The sequence below is a fragment of the Phyllostomus discolor genome, chromosome 3 (assembly GCF_004126475.2).
Source record: "Phyllostomus discolor isolate MPI-MPIP mPhyDis1 chromosome 3, mPhyDis1.pri.v3, whole genome shotgun sequence".
In the NCBI taxonomy this organism is placed as follows: Eukaryota; Metazoa; Chordata; class Mammalia; order Chiroptera; family Phyllostomidae; genus Phyllostomus; species Phyllostomus discolor.
This window is the reverse complement of record NC_040905.2, coordinates 168092791-168116870: the sequence shown is the minus strand read 5'-3', so window position 1 is coordinate 168116870 and position 24080 is coordinate 168092791. Positions and strand designations below refer to the sequence as shown.

General features: G+C 38.1%; 1 protein-coding gene across 1 annotated transcript in view; it reads left to right on the top strand.

The window, feature by feature from the left end:
- Positions 1 to 24080, top strand: part of TRPM3 (transient receptor potential cation channel subfamily M member 3) — a 501162-nt gene that overhangs the window by 213956 nt on the left and 263126 nt on the right. Inside the window, 1 exon segment of the mRNA XM_036021739.1 lies at positions 23693 to 23772. Within this exon segment, the coding sequence (XP_035877632.1) occupies positions 23693 to 23772 (80 nt within the window).

Below are 24080 nucleotides of genomic sequence, written 5' to 3'. Positions count from 1 at the left end.
TGGGTCTCCCTTTATAATAATTTTTCTAAAGATGTTTATATAGCACCTACTTTTCAAAGATGACTTGAAGTATAGTCCATTTTTATTAAAAGAGAGGAAAGACACTAAAGTGAACATGGCTTATAGGTTTCTTTGGAGGTGATTTTGTTTAATTTGGGATGCTTATGAATATTTTGGTAACTCTTTTTTTTTTACTGATTTTAACTTTAGTTAAGGACTTGATGCAAACAAGATAGTCTGAAAGGTCAGGACTTAAAGTCCTGACTTTAAGTGTGATGCTGTGAGTCTATAACACACATTTAATTTTATTTGCATTATTTTTGGTGAGCCAGTTACAAGATATGGATTATAATTTTTTACTCTCTGTAGTGTACTTTAAGTGTCATATTTTTATTCACTAAGAATAAAATAAGGCAACATTCATTAAGAGGCAACTTGTACTTTTCCTATGTAAGTGCCAGTGACTTGGGCAGAAATAAGTTCTAATCTTTGCAAGTGAAGTGGAAAGAGATGGGCAAAAAAATGGTGAATGAGCTTGAGGCAGAGGCAGAAGTAAATGTGCAGCACACAAGGAAGGAATAGAGATAATTAGGAAAATCAAGGAAAACTTTGGAGTTTTGAACTTACCTTTGAAGAAAGAAGTCAGGTTTTCCTGGGAAAGCAATAACAACAACAACAATGAAAAAGTCCTACACACAAAGCCTGAGAAAAAGCAAAAGCCAATGTACAAGGGTGTGACTAGCAATGGTCAACTGAGAGAACAGTCTCCTTGGTAAAGAGTGAGGGTCACTGAATACTTTAATAGACAACAAAGCTGGAAATGTGGTTTGGAGGCAAATTGCATAGACATTTGAATGCCACGGTAAGCATTTGGGCAATAGAGAAGGAGACTAACCTGTTCTTCCCTAGAGTTTGAGAACAGTGGTGGTCAACCAGGGTCACATTTGCTCCGAAGGGACATTTGGCAATGACTGAAGACAATTTTTGGTTGTCACAGGTAGGGCTGAGAGTGCTGCTGGGTTTTAGTGGGTAGAGGCCACAGATGATGCTAAATATCCTTCAAGGATTGAACAGCCCATGCAGAACAAAGAAACATTTAGCCCCAAATGTCAGTAGTACCAAGGCTGAGAAAATCTGGTTTAAGAAGAAGATTTCTTATGGCACTGTCAAGGATGGAATGGGGACAGGGAGCTGGGGACAGGAAGCCCTGTGAGAAAATTGCCGCAGCAGTGTTGGAGTGAGATAAGGGCACCTTCTCTGGGTGGTGGCAGTGGGTGTGGTATATACAGCAAGTCACATTAGCAGCTAGCTGTGAGAACTCAGATCCAACTGGTGATTAAGAGAAAACTTTAGCAGTGTGGCTCAGAGAGTTGTTCACAGGATTACCCATGATTCTGATTTAAAAATTTGGATGCTGGAGATCAACCCTCACCTATAGATGAAGAATCTGTAAGCAAAGAGCCATAATGTACATTCTTCCCAAACTCCTGGGATAATTTTTAGCAGGAGTTCTGCCTCAAGTCATTGATTCCTCACTTGTTTTCTAATCCATCAGGATGTTTATAATTATCTCTAGGATTGTTCTAATTGTTTTAATCACTTAAATTACGAGAATACATATCCCCCAGCTCTGTGAGGCAGGGACATAAACACATTTAGGATGTTGTAAAAACAAAGAAATAGCTATGTCCCCTATATACAGGAAGTATATGATGTGTTTATACCAAATGCCATGTCTTTCCTGTAATAAGGGCACCTTTGCCCCGTGCTGGGCTCATCAGTAGTTCTGCCCTCACATGCCTGGTCAGCACATTCTCAGATGCATGATTAATTCAGTTCTGCGTGCTTTCACCAGGTCACTGCATCCCAGGGAGAAATCAGACATTTGCCTTGTAGGCGTCTGGGGTATCCTACATTTTTCTACTGAGAACGTTTGCCAGCATGTCATCAGAGTTCACTCTGTTGGGAGTCAGGGTTAGAGGTAACTTATATTTTCTTTTTGTATAATTTTCCCCAAAAGGCCCTCAATGAATTAGCACAGCTTTTGTGATAAGGAAAGAATAAACAAAATAAATGGTAAACAAGCAACTTGAAGAGTTTGCATCTGGCCCCTGTCCATGCAAGGGATCATTGTGAACCACACCCTTATACAGAGAGTCACCCTGGGAAGCCCTTCACTGTGAACAACAGTAAAGGATGGAGACTGGAAGGGGGTGAATCTCACTGTAAATATATATCCCTATAAAAATATGTTTTTAATACAACCCCAAAACAACTACCCAGATGTTGAAAATCAAGTCCCTTTGCACGAATCCCATTAAGTGAAACTCTGGGATATCCAAGACCTATGAATGTCAGAGCTAACACTGTAACCACATCCAAATGCAAAATGAACACCTACAATCCTGCCCCTAAAAGAAACAGAATCATTCAGCCTCTCTATACTTGTCCTACAAATTAGCCCTTCCCAGAGATGGATATACTCTATCTCAAAGCCAGCCAACTGTGCCCTCCACACACAGGAGTGAGTGTGCTGTGATTGCAGGGCAGAGGTTTCTGTGTTAGAAAAACTGGCTTTTAATACTGGCTTTGCTAGTTGGTGGTGCCATGTGACCTTGAGCAAGCCATATGTCCTCTCCAAATGTCCATTTCTTACACCATCGGGCTCAGGTAGATCAATTAAGATGCTGCACTTGAAAGCTGCATCTCTGAACTATGAAGAAATGAGGGTGTGTGTGTGTGTGTGTGTGTGTGTGTGTGTGTGTGTTTTGGCTCATGTGATTTTATCATTACCTTTCCTGGCTGTACTAATGAGAATCACTTAAGTCACTTCAGGAGAGGAGAAATTGTTGTGAGGCTTAGTAATGGACTAGCACTGGAATAAGAAAATCATCAGGAGGCAGGACTGCTCTCTTCATCTCTCTGCCTTTCATACGCTAGTGATTTCTCTGTCACACACAGCATTTCTGCTTCTAACTGCATGGGTGCTATAGGGAACTCTCATAATGCATATGTTCCCCTCTCCCAATTTCTGCTTATGCATAATTGTTGTTTCCTATTTGGAGCTTTCTCTACCTTGAGACTTCTCTGCATTAGTTCTCCATGTTTCCTACCTTATTTTCTCCAGATTTCTAAGTTTGAATTCCTAAAAAGGTGGAAGATGATCCCTCAACTTCTCTTTGGGGACCAATCCATAAGTTAAAGGTAGTGGCCAGCCTAGCAATGTTTTGCCCTAGAGTCAGGCAGCACCACTGGCCTGCTGGTCTACTCAGCTCTGGCCATGGTGGGTGGATGAGGATGTGGTGTCACCATAACAATGGCCACATGTAGACAGACAGGCACTGACTGAGATCTCTAGGAAGTACACTGGTTTGAGTATTGCTTATAATTCCTAGCTTTAGCACTCTAATACATATATCCTTTTGAGGTTTGTTATCATCCAATTATGTAGTATAGGGAACATATATAACTAGAGATGTTGTTTTGGGAAATGGATCCATGGTTCCAAAGGTATCCAATCTAAAACAAAGTCACCAATCACTCAGATAAAGGACCAGGTTCAGGCCTCACTCTCCCTTGTTCTTTTTGATGTTGTGAAGTCATCTGGAATAGCTGCTGTGACTGGTTAGCACACTTAAAAAAAATCACTTAGTAGAATCTGTGAGGGACAACTTTATCAATAATTCAAGGTAAATCTCATATGATCAGCAGTATACAGTGGGAGACACAGGAATGGCATTCAGTGTAAAACTAATTTTTAGGAAGGTGATATATTCTAGAATTTAGGAAGGTGATATATTTGAAAGTTTCTTGCTAAGTTTGAAGTTTGGTTATTTTGAAAATAAAATAATAATGTACCTGAGAAGCCAATGGAGAAAACAGAAACCAATGATTATCCCAGAGGCCCGAGTGTCCACACCTGCCATTTTACTGGTGCCCGAACATCCAGAAATGGAGGAGAAAGAAAACCAAGATTGACCTTAAATATTCATTTCTAGCCATTCCAAGTAGTTTGAACATTTCCCATTAAGAGTTAGTATTTATGTCAGCTCCTCCCAATGTTGCATTTTTCCCTGTGTGGCTTGTGACTCAGAAAAATGGCAGACCTAGGAGTCCCAGAGGAACAAGGACTCTTTCTTGTCATTTTGCAATGACACCATATGCAGGTAACCAAATCAATTCAAATAAAGACTGGTCATGTTGAGGCATTTAAGTTAATCTGCTTGGTCAGCTGACTTGGGCTGAACGCTCTGTGTGGCCAAGAACCTATCAGATAATAAATCATCATTTTACTCATTAATGCAACCTTTTCATATCTTGACTCAGTCTTTCAGGTAACACAGCAGCTTTATACTCTGGTCAAAACTAACTTCCTAGAACTTGAACATTTGGGGATAATGTTATTTTCAGAGCATACTTTATGATTAAGAAATTCATTTATACTTAACAAATTCATTTATTCTTAGGCAAACAGCCTTGAGTGCCTCAGTATGCCCGATCCTGTGCTAATTGCCAAGAAATCGGAAGAGACACATGGTCCTACCCTTAAGGTACTTATAATATGGACAAGAAGATGGACAGAAAATTTCAGGAAACAGTAAAAAGGTTGTAACTGAGGTAGGGCCCAGCTAGTTCTAAAGTGAATCTTTTCATTCTCGGCTTATCTTTCATTGGACAACATCTTGAATATCTAAACATGTGATTTACAGGTGATAGGTTTTGGTGTCGCTTCAGAGATGCAGAAAACACTAAAGGGAGCACTCTACCAGAAACTGCAGAAGGGCAGAAATAGCCAAAAGCACCATTGTTATGCCTCCTTTTATTAGCCCACAGAGGAGATGTAATTATTCTACTAAGTTTTTGTTTGCTATTTGAGAGCAACAAATTAAACCCTACTAATCTACCTCACTGGATGGTACTTACTAAACCTAAGAGGATTCAATTACCAGTGGCTTAATACATTTACTAATCTGCATTAAATGAAATCCTGTGCAAAATCACATTGAAACAATGCTTTAAGTCATAATCAGCCGGACTGGCATCTACTGCCTGCTGTGGCTGAGCCCCAGAATGCACTGTGTAATCAAATTCCATGTAACTTAAATCTCACAAAATTCATGATTGTGTATGTGTGTGTTATTTTGGTCACATTAATTCACACAGTGCTTTTTTAATCCAAAGAAAATTGACATTTATGTATAAGTCAAGTGGGAATGTAATTTTAAACTGCTTAAATTCAACTATCTGTTATCATAAAAAGAAAACTTAAAATAACGTTTTATTCTGCGTATGGCAAACCAGCACCCTATACTAATAAGTCCTCATAAGACACTCAGAGTGTCCAGGCTTGTCATCCTATTATTAGTTCAGACCACCTTTCTCTGTGGGTAATGAGCAGCATTCTTTAGGTTTGTGAAAAGAGAAACTGAGGCAATGGAATGATTTCTCCCCACTTGTTGTTAGGAACACAAATAGGCTCCACTTCATCTCTCTTTTCTATTTTAAGCAGCCCAAGAAAGAGAGGATAGTAAGAACAGAATCACCAACTGAGTGATTTAGGATTCATGTAGATCACAGGTGGCAAACGCAAGGCCTACAGGCGGAATCCTTGTTTTATCTGGCTTAGCACCTTGTTTCTACCCGGGGGCAGCACCAAGCTCACTCCTTGCCCCTAATTAAGGACTAGGTACATTTATATAGTCCTAAAATTACATTTGGCCCTTTGACAGCAACCTCAAGACTGATGTGGCCCCCAGTAAAAATGAGTTTGACACCCCTGAGTTGTAGATATTCTCCAGGTTACTTACTTGTACTGATGTCTAGCACAAAAGCTCAAGTATATAGTAACAGTGTCATGAGGAACTCATCAATTAGGTCTCAAATGTTAAATAATGAGAAGTTTTTTGATCCATTCATTTACTGGTGGGCACTTAGGTTGCTTTCAGCACTTGACTATTGTAAATTGTACTGTTATGAACATTGGGGTGCATAGGCTCTTTTGGATTGGTGTTTCAGGATTCTTAAGATATAATCCCAGCAGTGGAATTGCTGGGTCACAAGGCAGTTCCCATATGATCTCACCTTTAATCAACAAACAAACTAGCAAGCAAAATATAACCAGAGATATTGAAATTATGAACAAATTGACAGTAACCAGAAGGGAGGTAGGGGGGAGAATGGGGGAAAGGGTTTTCAGGAACATGTATAAAGGACACATGGACAAAACCAAGGGGGGGGTGGGATTAGGGGAGGGAGGTGGTGGTGGCTGGGCTTGGGAGAGTGGATGGGGAAAAATGGAGACAACTGTACTTGAACAACAATAAAAATAATAAATAATAAATAAATAATGAGAAGTGCAGTACAGATGAGGCTAGGATTTGTGTATCTAATTACACAAAGGTAGTCATTAAATTAAGCTGTATAAACATTTTAGGATTTTTGTTCCCAATCTTATAGACTAAGTAATCATTTAAACCTGCCCAGTGCACACACACCTGCAAATACCAACTAAAATCCACCCATTTAGGATTCCACTGACACAATTTATTTTTTTAACATCAAAAATGCAGAATTTTTTATTTGGGTAAAACAAAAGCTAACAAGCTAGCTAGGACCATCATTTAAAAGCTATTGAAATAAAATATAAGCTCTGATCTCTATTATTTTGAATTATGCTGATTACAATTATGTCTCAGATTATCTATATCAGCCTGCATTTTTTAAGACAAAAAAAAATTGAACAAAGGAGAGGATTAATGTGATCTAAATTCAGTGGAAAAACATAATTGATGAACAATTATACTGTTTAACAAATGGCTGAATTTAAATAATGACACCTACTGGCATTAAGAAAAGACTTTGCATGCCCTTAAAGTAGCATTTGACAACCTAGCATTCCTAAGATTTTTCCTTAGACTGTGAAATGTAAATTTGGAGGCTTAGGCATTCAAGAATAATAGTATGGACCCATCGTTCTTCAGAGGAGCCAATAATCTATAATGCCACCAAAGAGAATGGTAGAAATGTAATATATTTTTATATACTTCTCTTTTTTCATTGTCTTCTAGCATGTTTCCTGAATACAGAACTGGTGAAAGCAGAAGTAGGAGTGTATCTGCTAGATTCTAACAGAAAAAAAAAAGTGCAGACGTGTGAGGTGTGGATGGGCATGCGACCCAGTGCAATCCCTCAGTTAACTTAGTGGAAAAACTTCAAGACTGGCAGTTACATTTTGCTTAATATTTTAAGGTTTGATGCTGGGCATGTTAGAAAAACAAAAGGGCAAGTTGCTCAGTTAATGTATATCTTAAAGAATGCTCCATCCACAGTTGAATGATCTTTTTTTTTGGTAAGTGTGTAATAAACATTATTTTAACAAATATTTATTGAGAGTTTATCAGGTACCACACACTCAGGGGAGAAGATAAAAAGGTACATAGATATGGTCCATGCCCTAATTGAGCTTAGGGTATAACTTGAGGATACAGTATAACTTCATACTATTTATTAGAAGAGAAGGTTTTAGTAGACAGAGAAACAATAAAGTAATTGGAAGCTCAAGGAAAGAAACAAATACTTTCCATTGTAGAGATGGAAATGGGAGGAGAAAGGAAAATTTTAAGCTAAATCTTAAAAGGTAGAGAACAGGTAATTAAATTGAAACCACCTCTCTGAAATTATGGAAATAGGGAGGGGCAAAAGTTATTTAATTCAGGCAAATACAGCAAAAATCATTTAAGTGCCTACTCTATGCTAAGAACACCAGCTAGGTGCTCAGACCCAGCTCAACTACATCTGCTGGACAAAACAGACCCTTTCCTCCTCTGGGCATCCCTACTCAGTCAGTCTCTACTTCTCTCATGTCACTTAAGCTATTCTACATCCCCGCACTCAGCTTCCTAGCTGTGTGGCATTGAACATGAAGCCTAGCTTCTACTGCCTCACTGCCCTTACATGCAAAATGAGCCTAATGAAAGCACTTCCTTTACAGATTTGCTGTGAAGTTCAAATTAGTTAATATAAGAAGATAATTAGACTAGTGTATACACATTGTAAGGACTATACACCAGTTTGTTATGATTGCTCTTATTAAATGTTATTGTAGTCTTTCATCCACTGATTGATTTCCCTTCAGACAGTGCTTTTTCAACTTCAATGTAAAGGAATCACTTGAAGATTCTATTGAATTGCAGGTGGAGATTCAGTAGATCTTGTTTGGAGCCTAAGAATCTGCATTTCTAATGAGTTTCCAAATGCTACCAATGCTGCTGACCCATGGACTACACATTGAGTAGTGCCCCATGGCCGCCAAACTGCTGCCAGCCCATGAACTGTTTGTGAATGATGAGAAGTGCAAAAATTGAGAATAAGCACTCAGCAACTTCTGTCGCAATTTACCACTGCCACAAAATCCAAGTGCATAATCATCTTCATTACATGTACAAAACTCTTACTTAGTAGTGGATTTACATCTTGTCTAAAAATGATCCATTACCACACATCATTTGAGAAGCATTGAGGTAAAATTTAAAAGCAGATACAGGGTCTTCATTAAGTTTCCTACCTCCTCAACCAAAAGAGCTTTGTACAAGGTTGGTGTTCAACAGATATTCTTGAATGCTGGTGTGAAGTAATTAGAAAATTAGCAATGATTGTCCTTAATGCCCATTTTCAAATCCCCTGTGTAATTGCTAGAGCCAGAGTTTCAGATAGCATCAACTTTCATGAAATGCAATTAGTACACCACAACTAAGCTGTGGTTTACACTTTATTCTTAATGATTGTTAAAAGACTTTTACATTAGAACCATAAGCACAGGGAGTGTTTTCTTTACCTGGTTCTCTCCTATGAAATACCAGATTTGTACAATTGTAGAAATGCATGCCCACTTTCATAGTAACTTATTTTCAAATAACTAACATTGTGATCTGAAGTGGACAAATTTGAACGATATTTCATCATTGTTCCTCATCTACTATGGCCTCAGGAAGTCAGTATTTAGCAGTAATGTATACATCAGGATGTTACATGCACTCAAAATTAAAAGGAAAAAGAAATACTTGTTCACATAAAAGAATCATATTTTTATTTTAGAAGGATGTGGATGAAAGTCAACTAGCACAATAGTATATTTTACGGCTTTACCTTCAGTGACAGTTTTAATGAATGGGCACGAATATTCACAATAGTATTCTGATACAGGGGATAGCACACCACAGTTAGGAATTTCATGTCAGCATATGTATGTTCTATGGTTTTCTTCTACAATTAAATTATCAACTAACATGAAAGTATCGTTCACCAGGAAAAAGTCGGTTTTCTACTAAATATTGGAGAAGGGACCTAAGAACTCTTGCAAAGTTGGGGTTTAGAGTTTACATTGACAGATGAATCAAGATACTGATCTGTGCTTCAAGATTTCCTGGGCATAATAACTTTACTAATTACTTCCAAAGTAGTGTTCATGTTTATCCATCATGTGCCAAATAGACGTCTTTTAAAAAATCATTTTATCAAACAAATCAATGGAAAATTGCTACTTATAAAAATTTACATTTGAAAAATCAAATCATCCACAACTCCCTCCACCAGGATCAGGAATATTACTTGTTTGTGACTCCTGAAAAAGTAGTTTTTAAATTAAAAACTAACTTCTATCATGACCTTTTTACTCTTCTACCTTTTTGCTTGGAGGAGTTGAAAATCTGAAAGGAGGATGATGTGGTTAAAGACAGTAAGTTAGATCAGTTTTGCATAGAAAAAGTTTGGAGACATTAGCTGAGATGTTATTCTTCCAAGCCAGGGAGGCCTGTCAAGGAATCTAGATTATATTCTAGAAGTAACAGAAAGTCACTGAATGATTCTGCAGTGAGAGAGATGGAAGGTAATGAGCTAATTTATCATTGTAAAGGGTTATCAGTAAATCCATTCTGTGGGTACTGCAATGATGGATACATGAGATTATGCATTGGACAAACCTATAGGACTGTATAACACAAAGAGTGGATCCTAATATAAACAATTGATCTCAGTTCATGATAATGTATCAATATCAGTTTATCTATTGGAACAAATATAGCACACCAGTAGAAGATGTTAAATTATAGGGGAACTGTGGGAAGAGGTGGAGGGGGGCAGTGTATGAGAACTCTCTGTACCTCTGTTCAGTTTTTCTTTAAACCTAAAACTGCTCTAAGAAATAAAGTATTTTCAGCAAGGGCACATGCCTGGGTTGCAGGCCATAACTCCCAGCAACCGCACATTGATGTTTCTCTCTCTCTCTTGCTCTTTCTCCCTCCCCTCCCTCTCTAAAAATAAATGAATAAAAACTTAAAAAAAAAAAAGAAAGAAAGTATTTTAATGCGGGGGGGGGGGGGGATAACTCCTGTTGCTTTGTGAAGAATGAATTGGGGTACCAATTAGACAGCCAGCATGGTACACTTTTTAAAATACAGGGCCTGGCACAAATAACAGCCTTTTTTTATTACAAAATCATAAGCACGTAATTCTGTAACATAACAATGTCACACTCAAGCACACCATATGACATTGTAGATGAAATGTTCAAATTAAAACTATAAATTATTGCACCCATCTTATTACCCTACCAACCACACTCAAGCAGGCCTTACTTCTGCTAGACCCTGTATATTAGTTTAGCTTCTTTCAGAGGACTTTTGCTATCAGAAATTCATTCTGGCATCAGATTCACAATTGGAATTGTCTACATTAGAGTAAAGGTGAGATGGTAAGAAAACAGAGGAGAAAAAAGACCACATTGCCAGTCAGTGGAACACAAATTGGAGCCTAAATCTTTATTTCTGCACTGCCTACTAACATTCTTTACACCTACTTCTGAGTTTGTGTTCATTTCTGTGTACATAACATTTAAATTATTATATTTAGTAAAAGCTAATATAGGTATTAGTATCTTCTGGGACCTAAAATATTCTGGAGAGATTTTATGTTAACAGATTAAGGTAAAAATAAAAAATATGCAGGTTTTAGTAATAAGTGTGTAAGGAAAAACATTAACAATATTTTAAAACTGGGCTTAATAACTTTGAACAACCTTAAAACCATCACATAACCAGAGGCTGAATTTATGTGGATAGCTTTATTTTCTACCTAACAACTTAGTAATTTGACACAGAAAGATGACTGTCAGACAGAAATACATTTATACTGCATTAATTTAACATCCAATAATGTTTCATTTCCTGAGAATACTAAGAATAGTTTTATAGTTATATTACTGGACCTGTCTGCTTATAACTTGCTTCTGATGATAAAAAAAATGGATTGATTTGTTCTCATTCTCACCGGTTAAATAGTTCCTGATTGTTAAAGTTAAAAAAAAATACTTAACAGATTGTGGGCAAATTCTGCATATTCTGACCTGAATGATGATCAAGATTTGATTTATCATTTGGTGGGGAATTAGGACAAGAGAACACCATGTTCTGGCCTTGAAAACTCTCTCAGTGGCAGGACCGGAGACGCTGAGTTATTCATTAATTGTAATAATGCCTTAACAATACTTGAAGTCTTAAGAATTTTACATGTGTGCCAGATTACTAAGCCAGCGGCATTCTTAAGAATGGTTGGAGTCTGCTGAGAATTCTTTCAGAGATTATTTATTAATTCAAATCTCCTTATGTATTTTGTGCTCACTAGGTAAAAAACCTTGTGCTCTGCTACATTTGTTTCTTATCAAAAGAATAATGGTTCCATAAATTTGTAAAAATTAGAGTAAAAGTTAAAATAAAATTAACCCTTTTATTTTCAAAAATCCTCTATACCTGCTTTGTACACAAAGAACCAGTGACAAAACTGTCAGGTTCTGGTTCCCAGAATCCTCTAAGAACTGAAAGTGACCTTGAAGATAACCAAGATCAAGTCACTCCCCCGTGGTCACAAGCCTAGATGTCAACAAGCCGTGGCTGGGACGCATATCTCAGGACTCCTAATCAGTCATGCTTGCACCAGACTCTGCCTTACTACTGCTTTGAACAGCAACAACAACAAAAAAAAAATCAGAATTTCAAAACTAAAAATCATACAGTCAGATTTAAGTCTACCTTGTGAGAATGAAGAGTCTGATCACCATTAATTAAAATAAATCAGTATTTCTATCCAAAAAGTACTTTAAGGTAGTTATGACTGATGATTTAAAAAAACTAATAATAATAATAACAATTACATATATGTGGAGAAAGAGAGAGAGGCTGATTTCCTTGGTAGTAAATGTTGATATGAGAACTTCACTACAAATACAAATAGAGCTGTTTATCTGTCTTCACCCTCTTTCCCATATCTTCATCCTCCTAGCTCAAAAGAAATAAAACAGTATAGCAATCAGCCTCTAAATCTATAACATTACTTGTCACATAAATGCCACATTTCTGCATAACATAAATTCCAATTTCATGACTCAGCACATTTGTTTGGCTCCTGACACAATCAGAATGGTGCAGGAATGAGCTGTGAAAGCTAAACAAAATTAAGAACTTGAAGGATGACATTGTGTTGCTTTGGCTCTGCACTGACTGTGCCAGGGAGCAAGTTCCATTTTTCACAGGCACAGCCTCTGTGAATCTAGAAAACTGTCCTGGTCATGAATTATGTGCTGACATCATCACACAGATGTTGCTTTCTAACAAATGATCCATCATTTTAAAACCTCCTGGCCCTTGAGGAATACGTCAAACCTCAATCTCTTATTTCTGTTGGTCATAACTTTGTCTTTCATTTCCTCCTCTTCTGTGCAAAGTTTATCCTATTATTATTTTTTTAAGGTTTTTTCTTATTTATTTTAGAGAGGGGGGAAGGGAGGGAGAAAGAGAGGAAGAGAAACATCAGTGTGTGGGTGCCTCTCATGCGCCCCCAGCTGGGAACCTGGCCTGCAACCCAGGCATGTGCCCTGACTGAGAATCAAACTGGTGACCCTTTGGTTCATAGGCCATCACTCAATCCACTGAGCCACACCAGCCAGGGCACATCCTATTATTATTTTTTAAGATGTATGCCAGTTTTATAAGAATGGCACTATTGTAGTTATGTTTTTTTGGTCAATAAGGCAGTGAAGTCCCTAAATGTATATGTGTGGCTTCTAAGTGTTTATGGCACCATGTGTGGAAACAGCTACTATATTCAAACAGATGGCTTATCCTTGACCATAAATATAATACTGTACTTTTGACACATAGGCCTACAGCTTCATTTCACTTTTTTAGCAGTCTTTTAGGTTTGATGAAGCATGCACATTTTTATTAGGATGAAAATGATTAAAATGAACTATTCCACCACAGAGAAGAAAAAAGTCATTCTGCATCTGTAAAAACTGAGTAGGAAGATGCAGGTTTCTCTGTACCCGAATAGAAACACAAGGGCTTTGGGTATATCAGGCTAAGTCAATGACCAATGTGTAACTTGGGCATGATGCTTCACCTCTGTGAGCCTTGGTTTTTTATTTGCATGACTGAATCTCATAATACCCACTGTATGGAGCTAGTGTACCTATTGGTCTCCCCATGGCATAGAAATGTGCATGTGAAATCAGTCTGTGACTTGTAAAATACTTTAATTATTGCTTGGCAATAATACATTATATTTATAATTGATTTATAATGAGGAAACAATTTTCCAAAGAACCATGGGAATATATTTTAATTGTTAATGAAAATTCTATGAGATTAACATTTGTGTATATATTCATATGACTGCTCCATAAATATTCTGCATGTGTTTAAGTATATGTAATTTTTATAACACAACCTACTGGTAAAAGAGAGTTTCACTGTTAATTGTAAAACATAATTTATTAAGTCTTTTCCTAGTCTAGTGATAAAAATGCAATCTAACTTTATGTTAAAGTGTCTGTAATTTAAGTTTAGAGGCTATAGAATGAATTTTAATATAAATAATTTCAATCCATAAAAAATTAATCCTCAGCCCTGACTGGTGTGGCTCAGTTGGTTGGGCATCATCCCACACAGCACAAAGTCACCAGTTTGATTCCTAATCAGGACACATTCCTGAATTGCAGATTCAGTCCTCGGTCCCGAGAGCATACGAGAGGCAACTGATCGATGTTTCTCTCTCATATCAACGTTTCTCTTTCTCTTTCTCCCTCCCTTCCCCCTCTCTAAAGATAAATAATTAAAATCTTTAAAAAAAAGACTTAGGCCCAAAAGATTATTTATTAGGAATGAGAATTTATATTACTATAGAAGCTATGTTAAAAATAGGAGAAGGAAGAAGGGAAGAATCCTAGGCAAGGCTACAAAATGCTAGTTGTGCCATAATATACCTAAGTACCCTAATATACCTAATATACCTAAGTGTATTGGTAGTGAATGAGTATAAACTTGAAGTAAAATAAATAATTATAATATTGTATGGCCTTTCCCCAGTGGAAGCTTGAGCAAGGTATGGAAGTGATACAATAGTTTTAGTGATTCATTCTGTCTGGCAGTGTCCAGCCATGTCTCTCAAAGAACACAATGTTTTGTGCAGAGTTTGGAAGAGCAAAGAGGCATTTCCGAAGAACAGAGGAGGAACCTAGCATTTCAGGCAGTGGGACAGCATATTCAAAGGTTGAAAAGTGTGAAACAATCAACACTTTAGTTTACTGGGGCGTACGTGTTTCAAGGTTTGGAAGGAAATTGAAAGATTTAAGCAGATACTTGCAGAGCCAGATCCTGGAGGCTTTGAATACTGAACTGATCTGATCGTTCTGAGGATTGAGTGCCGCAGAAGGGTATTGACCAGGAGATGGCCTGATCATCTGTTTTAGGAAGAATGTATTGGGTGTCACTGCGCTCTGGAGGCAGCTGGTTTTATCACGTTTCTATCACATTGTTTTGCTGTATAAGTTAATGGTAACTCTGAACATTAGAGAACACATTACATTTATTTTAATGTGTTAGAATAAAAACAAGAAATCTCAAGGACATTTAAAAGGGGTTGACCCTGTGTTTCCCCAACTTCAGTCACTTTTGTGATTCCGCTATAACATTTCTGTTATTTACAAATCCTTTTAAATTTAATTTATTAAATTTCCTTGATACACTCGTTTCTTCACAACTCCAAAAAAGAAAATGTATGACCCTAAGCAATAGTATTTGTTAAATTGCAGGTCTAGCCATTGCTTATATATTATATGTTTTTATAAACCCAACTATTAAATGAAAAAATACCCATCTGGGTGCCGCTTTAAATTCTGCTTTACGAAACGTGTTCCATCTGATGCCACCATTTTACAGGTAAGGAACTGATATGCAAATCAAGCGATGTGCTCAAGTCCCCTGTGTTTTCCTAACGTGTTCCAAACACTGCACTCGGCACTGGGGAGACAGCAGTAAGAAAACAAAATCATTGCCACCAAGAACTTATTATATTCGAGTGGAAGACACAGACAAAACTTAAGACACATAAAGACATGGCAGGTAATGTGGGGGGATGTGAGGAAAAGACAAGGAATTAGGGAATAGAAAACGTCACAGCATGCCTTTAGATGGCTGGTCAAGGAAGGTCTCTCAGTGGTCCCATGTGTTGAGGGAGTGAGCTGTGGGCTATCTGAGGATGGAGCTCTCCAGACAGAAGGCACAGCAGGAGCAAAGGCACTTAGATGGGAACTAAGTGCCCACTAAGTGCACCTGACATGCTGGAAGAGGAGCCAAGGCAAACTAGTGATGGTGCCATGAACACCTGGTTCTTAGAACCACCACCCCTCCCCAGCCACCCCATCACACAGACCCCTCTCCTTGCAAACCAAGGTTGACCGGGACACGTGAACTCCAGCCCAGCGCCTGTTCTATTGGAATGCAGCCATTCTCATGTGTTTACCTCTTGCCCAAAGTCGCCTCTGCACTCCAACAGTAGAGTTGGAAGTTGCAATATAGTCCATGTGGCCTGTAAAGAGCCTAAATTATTGACCATCTAGCCACTTACAGCAAACATTTGCTGACCACTACTCTATATCATGCTTTGTTGTTGCTGTTGTCAAATGTAGACATCACAGGAAAAAATGCTCTGGACATCCTCACAACAATGAAATACACATTTTGTATGTCAAAATCTATTTTCTACTTGTGGAAAATCTGATTTCATTTTTAAAAATTGAATTATGTACCAGTGGAAACGTTTTAGTATATTCAAGTTGCATGTGATTTTTTTCTTTAATGATGAGTTGGAAGAATAAGGTAATCTGTGATTATATAAAGATAGGAATGAAGAACAACCACAGTTACCTTACACTTATGAGGGGTGTCAAACTCATTTGCACCGGGGCCACATCAGCCTTGCAGTTGCCTTCAAAGGGCTAAAATAATTTTAGGACTGCATAAATGTAACTACTGCTTAACTGTTAAGGAGCTGAAATTACATTTGGCCCTTTGAATCATGAGGTTGATGTGGGCCCTGGTGAAAATGAGTTTGACACCCCTAAGTCTTATAGTTTCCTCCTGTTAGTATTCAGATTATATTCTCTCTAAAGTACATCTGAAACAGGTTTGTAATAGAGGCTGTCAGGGGTTGCATTGTTGGGTGATACACAAGATTTTAAAAAGATTCATATGGACAGTGTGTCTCAGAGCTACAAGTCTCTTTGGAACTAATTACCTTCTCAAATCAAAGTGTCTTGAGATCATCTCTTACTGCACATGAAAGTATGGCTGTGCTGGTTTTATCTGGGGCTTTCTTTTCTACTTCAACAACATGCTTATGGTTCTAGTGACAATATTTTTGTCTTTGGTATAAATAAAGTTCATAGAAGGTGCCTCATGTTCTGACCTTATCAAATATTTCTAGAAAGAAAACTAAGCAACAAGAAAAACAAAAAATAAGTACACTAGAGAGAGAATAGGGTGCAAAATACATGGACAATATTTAAAGGATTCAGTGTGTATATGAGTGAACTCAAGATTTAAAGTCAGTCAGATGAAAGGTTGAAATAATGGCATGATCCATTTAATTAGTTTAATTAGCCTTCCACTGATGGACTTTAATTTTTTTCCAATTTTTTTTGTATTATACATAATGCTACAGTGAATATCTTGTGTGATCATCTCTCTGGTTGATTCCCTTATAATACAGGCTTGGGAATGTTACAGCTTCATAGAAGGAAGCATATGCATATTATTAAGGCTGTCACTACATATTATTCTGTAGCCAACTCCTGAAGACAGCTAAAGGGACTTTCTTAATTGTGTGTTTATTGCTAAAGCTCAATCTGATGTTCCATTTGGGTCTTGCTAACCGTAATATTCCCTCAGTTGGAAGACACTAACTAGTTTATTGTTCCTACTCTCTGGATAAACCTTGGTAAGTGAGAGATCAAAAGATGTGAGAGTTTAAAGGAGATCAATCTTGGAAACAGCAGAGAGGTGAGGAGAAGCCTAAGGATCCAATCCAAGTTTGAAAGAAGCCATTCAGTTCACACTATGATCTTCAGTGAGTGTCCACATGAAACATACTAGGCAATTGGAAGGAGATTATGAAAAAATGAGGACTGAAGTGGCACTTCCCTCGTAGACCTACAGCCCCCAGAGCTGATCATGAACACCACCTCTCCGCTCTGACTTCTGTCTGTGGGAAGAGTTTGATCTTTTGAAGATGAGGTGCTCAAATACTCACTTATCTAAAAAGTGTTTTTGCCTTCTTGGGTTTTTTTTTTTTACCCAAGTTTGTTCAGTTTAGTTAAGAACTAAATGAAAAGACTCTTATATGAAAAATTCACTCTGGGTGATATTCAGAAGAGCCTTTTTGTGTGAGCCAGAACCTCTCCATCAGGCAGGCCCAAAAAAACACATCACAGTGTCATTGCTTTTAGTCGGCACCCGTGTGCCATCATGGCCACAGCTCATCTCTTTTTAATAGGGAAACAGGAGTGTAGGGTTCTAATCACACCTCTGCACTTGTGGGAGAGAGGCTGCCGGATAAAAGTGATCAGACAAGTTTTATTATTTATTGACATTTTAGAAGTCATGGAAGGTCACTGGCAAACTCCCACTTTATTCTACTTGGGCTCATGTTCAGGGATCAAACTATTCTTTTGAAATGTTCCGTTCTTAGCAGTTCCTCTTTAAAGAAATGCTATCATTCCATTCTTTGGGGAGGAACGAACAATGCAGCTTGTGTGTTCAACCCACTTGGAGCATTAATACACTGTTTCTTTAGAAGGATTTACTTTCCAAAGTTGAACTTTTCAGAACTCAGAACACCTTATCACACTTTCACAAGCCTTTGCTCTGAAAATGGAAAAAGAAAAGGGGGGAGAGCCTGTCCAGACTTGTGCCAGTTAAATCCGATCTCTCCGGGGATTTGTTTTTCTTCTGGTGTCAGATTAGATGTTCAAATCAAGCAGTGTTTGAGGCTGTGAGGGAATGTCCATGGGATTCTTACTGAGGCTAATCCCAAAGCAGCACATTCCAAGGGGCTAATCTGCCCAAGTTCATTGCTTACTTGAAACGTCTCTTGGGGGAAGAGCCGGGCAAATGACTTTTTTTCCAGTGGGCGGTCATAAGAGCATTATTAACGGGATGGCCAGCCCCAGACGCAGCAAAATGAAAGCAACAGGAGCTGCTCGTGGGACTGCCTTCACCACCACCCAGAGTCAGTGCTCAGGTAAATCGATTTTAACTTCCCAATACTGGATCTGGGGACCTAGAGGAAGACCAAAGGGGTGCCCAGGGACATGTTGAGGGAAAGCAAAAGGCGAAAAGGAACAGAGGATTCAGTACCTTTGGGTCTTGGGTGTTTTGTTCTGATTAGGACAAAGGGTACATTTAAAACATGAGAGTCTCAAAATGAGGAACACAGTGAAACTTTGCTCGTAATTTATTCCTGTAAAGTTAGTGGACTCTCTTTAATCTTATGATGACTGGTGTGGGTTGTTGTCCTTCTGTTAAAGTTGCCTGCTAAAGGTGGAATGCAATAGCACTGTCCAAGAATTTCTGATTCAATACATTCTCTATGCGTATACTTGTAAACCATTCCTGCCTGGAGAACTTCTTGATTCTGTAGCCAATGCAGAGTGGATAGTAAAAAGAGTCCAAAGTAGGTTGGGGGACTAACATTTGTAACAGATCCTTTGTGAAAAAGAGGTGAAACCTCTTTGAATGAAACAACTTATTTTTTTTCTTTTGAAGGCAATATTTGCAGCTTTTTTGTTTGTTTCTATCAGTTTGATCCTTGTTGACTGTACATTAGACTTTCAAAATTTATACTTACTTTATTCTTTGAGTGTAATCATTATATATTTGTTCAAAATGTGAATGTCCTCATTGTGGTTTTGAATAAGATGTCCTTTAATCATTACCTTTTGAAAGACACTTTCCTTTCACACATCACACATGACTGATAATGCGGAGAGACAAGAAGGAAAATAGCCTCTCACAGACTCAGTCATGGTGATGTGACCATTCTACCTTTAGAAAAGAATGTATATAAGTGATTTTCTAAGGTAAGAGTACATGAGACTTCCAAAGTTTATTTAAAAAGAGATTTTAGGACACATGGCATGTGAAAACTATTTCATGCTTTCTAACAACAAGGATAGCCATTCTGAACTAACTTAGTTGGGGGTTGAAACCAAGTATAAAGCCTGATGCAGAGTAGCTCAAAGACTTCAAACAAATCAAAAGGGAATTGCTTTGAGAACAAGTTAAATCATGATTATACTTCAAATATGCCCCCCTCAAGAAAATAATTTTTAAAGTCTAATAGCTGTCCACACTGAAGACCAGAATAAAACCACAAAAAAGCAAAGCCCACAAGAGAGCATAGTAAATTAGGCGTGATATTTTGTATAATTTCTAATTCATGTGTTATACATGCATTCTTTCTGTTATGTAGTATTCCTTTCTTCTCAAAAAAGAGAACATTTAATTTGATCATGAATGATGGAAAGATTCTTTTTACATTATATTTCTTTTTTCCTCCTCCCAATTTTCTGTGCCTTTGCAAGAGAAATGGTTAATCTGTTAATAATAACAAATAAAAACTGATCCTCCTTCCCTTTGCTAACAATGAGGTAGCTTTTCACCTTTGAGAAGGCAATTAAGTTCCTGAACTTCACACAAGTCAAATTACTTCATAATTAAAGACTAACAAACAAGTTGGCAATCTACATGTAGTAATTCTTACTACACAGTATCTGAGTAAAACTGCTAGGGCTTTTCAAGTTGAAACTGGGATCCACAAGTGAGAGAAATAAGGAAGGTGCCCTTGAAAAGTCTAATCTATGTCATGACCCCCCAGATTCTCAAGCTGGCAGTCCTGTTGTGATTGCATTTCTTTGCTGTAGTTATTATAAAGATCCCCCCGCTTTGATTACTTCTTCCTCATAATCTGTTGGCTCCCTAATGTCCCATCCGAATCCTTCACCTCACGGAGAGAGGAAGAACAGAGAGCAGTGTTCATTACCAGGGGGAAATGGAAAGGGAAAATGAGACGAGGAAAGGTGCAGGTCTGAACTGGCTCTAAAACATGCCTCTAGAAGCCCAACTCTGTTCAAATATAACGGCACTTCCAGGCATGCTCAGATGGCACAGCCAAGATCAAGAGTATTTAATACCAACAATATCCAATTTGGGGAGGCAGTTTAGCAGAGTAGGTAAGTGTGTGAACTCTGGAGTCAGACTGCTCAACTTCAAACTCTGGCTTTAAAACTGATTTGCTTCATCTGACTCAGTTTCTTCATTGGTAAAATGGTTATAATATCAGTACTTCCCCTACAGTGTTCTCATGAGGCTCCAAGGAGATAATGCACATATGACACAATTTCAGGCACATAATGCTCTGTTAGTAAAGGTTAGGCACTTTTATTACCGACTGAGTTCCTACTAAGTGTCAAGTGCTTTCCCTGAATCATCTTCTTTAACTAATACAGCTCTCTAAAATTTAGCTGTGATTATCCTCAGGTTACAGAAAAGACTCAGGGAAAATTAAATAAATTTTCTACACACCTTGTTAGTGGCCAGCCAGGCCTTCTGAGAACATATCATCCCCAATGTAAAGTTAGATCAATCTAGGTCAATCTGCTACAGCAATTTTATAACAGTCTTGTCTGAAACTTCATCTGAACTTTTAGTACCAGAACAAACCCAGGACGGGTCCCTCTTCTTGAAGTGAAAACACAGTTACCAAACACTAAAGGTGACAACTCTGCGTGTCAGGCATTGTTGTTTTGCCCATTTTGTAGATGAAGAACACTGAGGAACAAAGGAATTGCATGACTTCATCTGCATTGCCAAGTCCCACTCACACCACTCTTTCTAACTGTGCACCTCATGCTTTCCTCATGATACTGCCATCCCTGCTTTCTCTCAGAGAACATTGATCAGTACCCCCTGACATTCCCAGGTGCTCCTCCAAAGGATCCTACTGAATCCTAGCCAATGTGGGCCACAAAGAAAAAAGGGAAGTGTACTCTTTTCTGCTCCCCAAGGTATAGGGCAAGTTGGTTTCAAATGTCCAGTGAGGAATATTTTTACCACATTCCTGCCAAGAGATGTTATCAGTGAAAGTATTCAGTGTCCAGGAAAAATCACAGCCTATGAATAGTTTAACTTACAGGCCTTTTAGAGAGATAAAGACTGGTTATCATCTACACAGTTAAGCTCGTCTCTGTTGCAAAGATGTAGCCACTAGCTTTTCCTTACATATTTGAAAAGAAAAAATCTTTGGGCATAGACGCTGGGGCTATTTTCATGCCCTGCTGAAAACAACTGCAAATGTTACCTTTGTGGCATAAAGGTGCAGAGGGCCACTGGGACCCAAGGGTATGTGAGGCAAGGTGGGTGCACCTTTCCATGAGGACGATGCAGAAACCCATAAACACTCAGAAACCATGTGAAAATGACTGACACAGGATGCAGCTCCTTCAGACCCCTCAAGCATCCCCCATGGTGCTACTTTCAAATTGTGCATTGCCCTAAGTATTAGACAACCACTGCCTTCGGTGCCACATGCTTGTGGAAACTCCATTTTGAGAGAGGAGGGAGATGCACAATTAAGGGGTGGGGGACAAACCAGACCTTAGCACAACTTAGACATTTGGGTTCTTAGCACAGTCAATATCAATCATGTCACAGTTAACACTGCTCACTGAGACAGGCCAAGTAAATAGCTTGGTTGCTATTTACTGTTTTCAGGAACTACTGTAAAGGACACAAGGACAAAACCAAGCAGGAGGGTGGAAGCAAGGGAGGGAGGTGGGTTTGGAGGGGGTGGGGAGGAGGAGTGGGGAGAAAATACAGACAACAGTAATTGAACAACAATAAAATATTTTTTAAAGGGTATGCATTTAGTCCTCATGCTGGGTTAGGGAGAAGATGACATACCAGATGGAAATAACACTGTAAGTTGCTATAGCAACTTTCATCTTAAATACTTAAAAAAGGAATCGTTTGAGTAGCTTACTATATTCCATAAGAGACTCCTCTACTATTTGAAATGCTGGCAAAGAAAGGGGTAAAAGGATGCAGGATGGACACTGTGGTTCAGAACAAAGACAGTACAGTTTTCCAGAACTGCCTTTATCTTTCCGGAGCCTAATCTTAGTGGCCAAATTTTGGGGTGGACAGTGCGAACAAAGGTCATCTAAGAAGCTGCCTTTGCTGTGCTTAAAGGCCTGAGGAATGGACCTAGACAACAGGGGGCAGTTGTGGGGGAGGGTGTGGGTGGAGGTGGAAGAAGGGATAAGGGGGATAAGTGCTCATGAAAAAAATACAATAAAAAAGAAAAAGAAATAAAACAAAAATGTGCTATCTTGCCTCCTTCCAAAGGCGTTACCTGTGAAATTATGGACTGTGATGAAGACATTTATCTTCCTTATGTTTCCACTTTCTTTTTCCCCCCTCTGTATTTAAGCACTGGCACTTTAGATTTTAGAAAAACCATGGTGATAGATTAGGACTCTTGTATTTTCCTCACCATTTCTCTTTCCTTCTACAAGGAAAATCTAAGTGCCAGCCACGAAAACTTTATACTGGTTTAGATATATAGTTGACTCTTGAACAAAGCAAAGTTTAGAGGAGCCAACTGTCTGCACAGTCAAAACTTGGAGTAAAACTTTTGATTCCTCAAAAGCTTACCCACTGATAGCCTACTACTGACTGGAAGCCTAACTGATAACATAAATAGCCAACTAATGCATATTTTGTTTGTTACGTGTATTATATACTGTATTCTTAAAATCAAGTAAGCTAAAGAAAAAGAAAGTGTTGTTAAAAATACCATAAGGAAAAGAAAACACATTTACAGTATTTGTTGAAATAAACCCATGTATAAGTGGACACACACTGTTCAAATCTGTGGTTCAAGGATCAGCTATATATCTTGCCACAACTGGACACTTGTTATCTGTAGGATTACAAACATACTGTTCCATATTTTTCATTTTCTCTATAAATAATGTTGTTTCTTTTGTCCTTCAAAAATATTATTTGTGTATGGTTTTAGCACTCTTTTTATTATGATCATTGCCTTTAACTCTCAGCACTATAGTGTTAAACAAACTAATCACCACATTCTGGGAGTGACTGATTTTGTTGTATGCCATGTTTGTGTGTAACCACCATTTCTTCAGTTTGTGAGATACAACTCTATCATGTGATTCTGAAATGTTGCTGCCTCGTCAAAAATACTTAAATATTATTTTCACTTTTACTCTTCTTTTTCTTTTTAGGCTCAGAAATCCTGGATAGAAAGAGCATTTTATAAAAGGGAATGTGTTCACATCATACCCAGCACCAAAGACCCCCATAGGTAATCTTCCTACCTTTATAATGTACTGAGAACTTGAAGTAGCAACTACTTAGTGATAGTGACTACTATTGTAGGAAGCTACAGTAGTAATCACTATCCATTACATGTAGACCAATGTGAAATTAAAGATGAACTTTTATTGTTGCTGGACATCTTTGAAGCAATCTTGTATATATTCACCACATAATATGCCATCTCTGCAGTTAATTCTCTGAGTCTATTCAGAATAACAGATGTACCATCAGGGGAAGAATTAATCACTGTATCTAAGAATGGGTTATATGTGTATTTTTAGTATGGTTACTGGT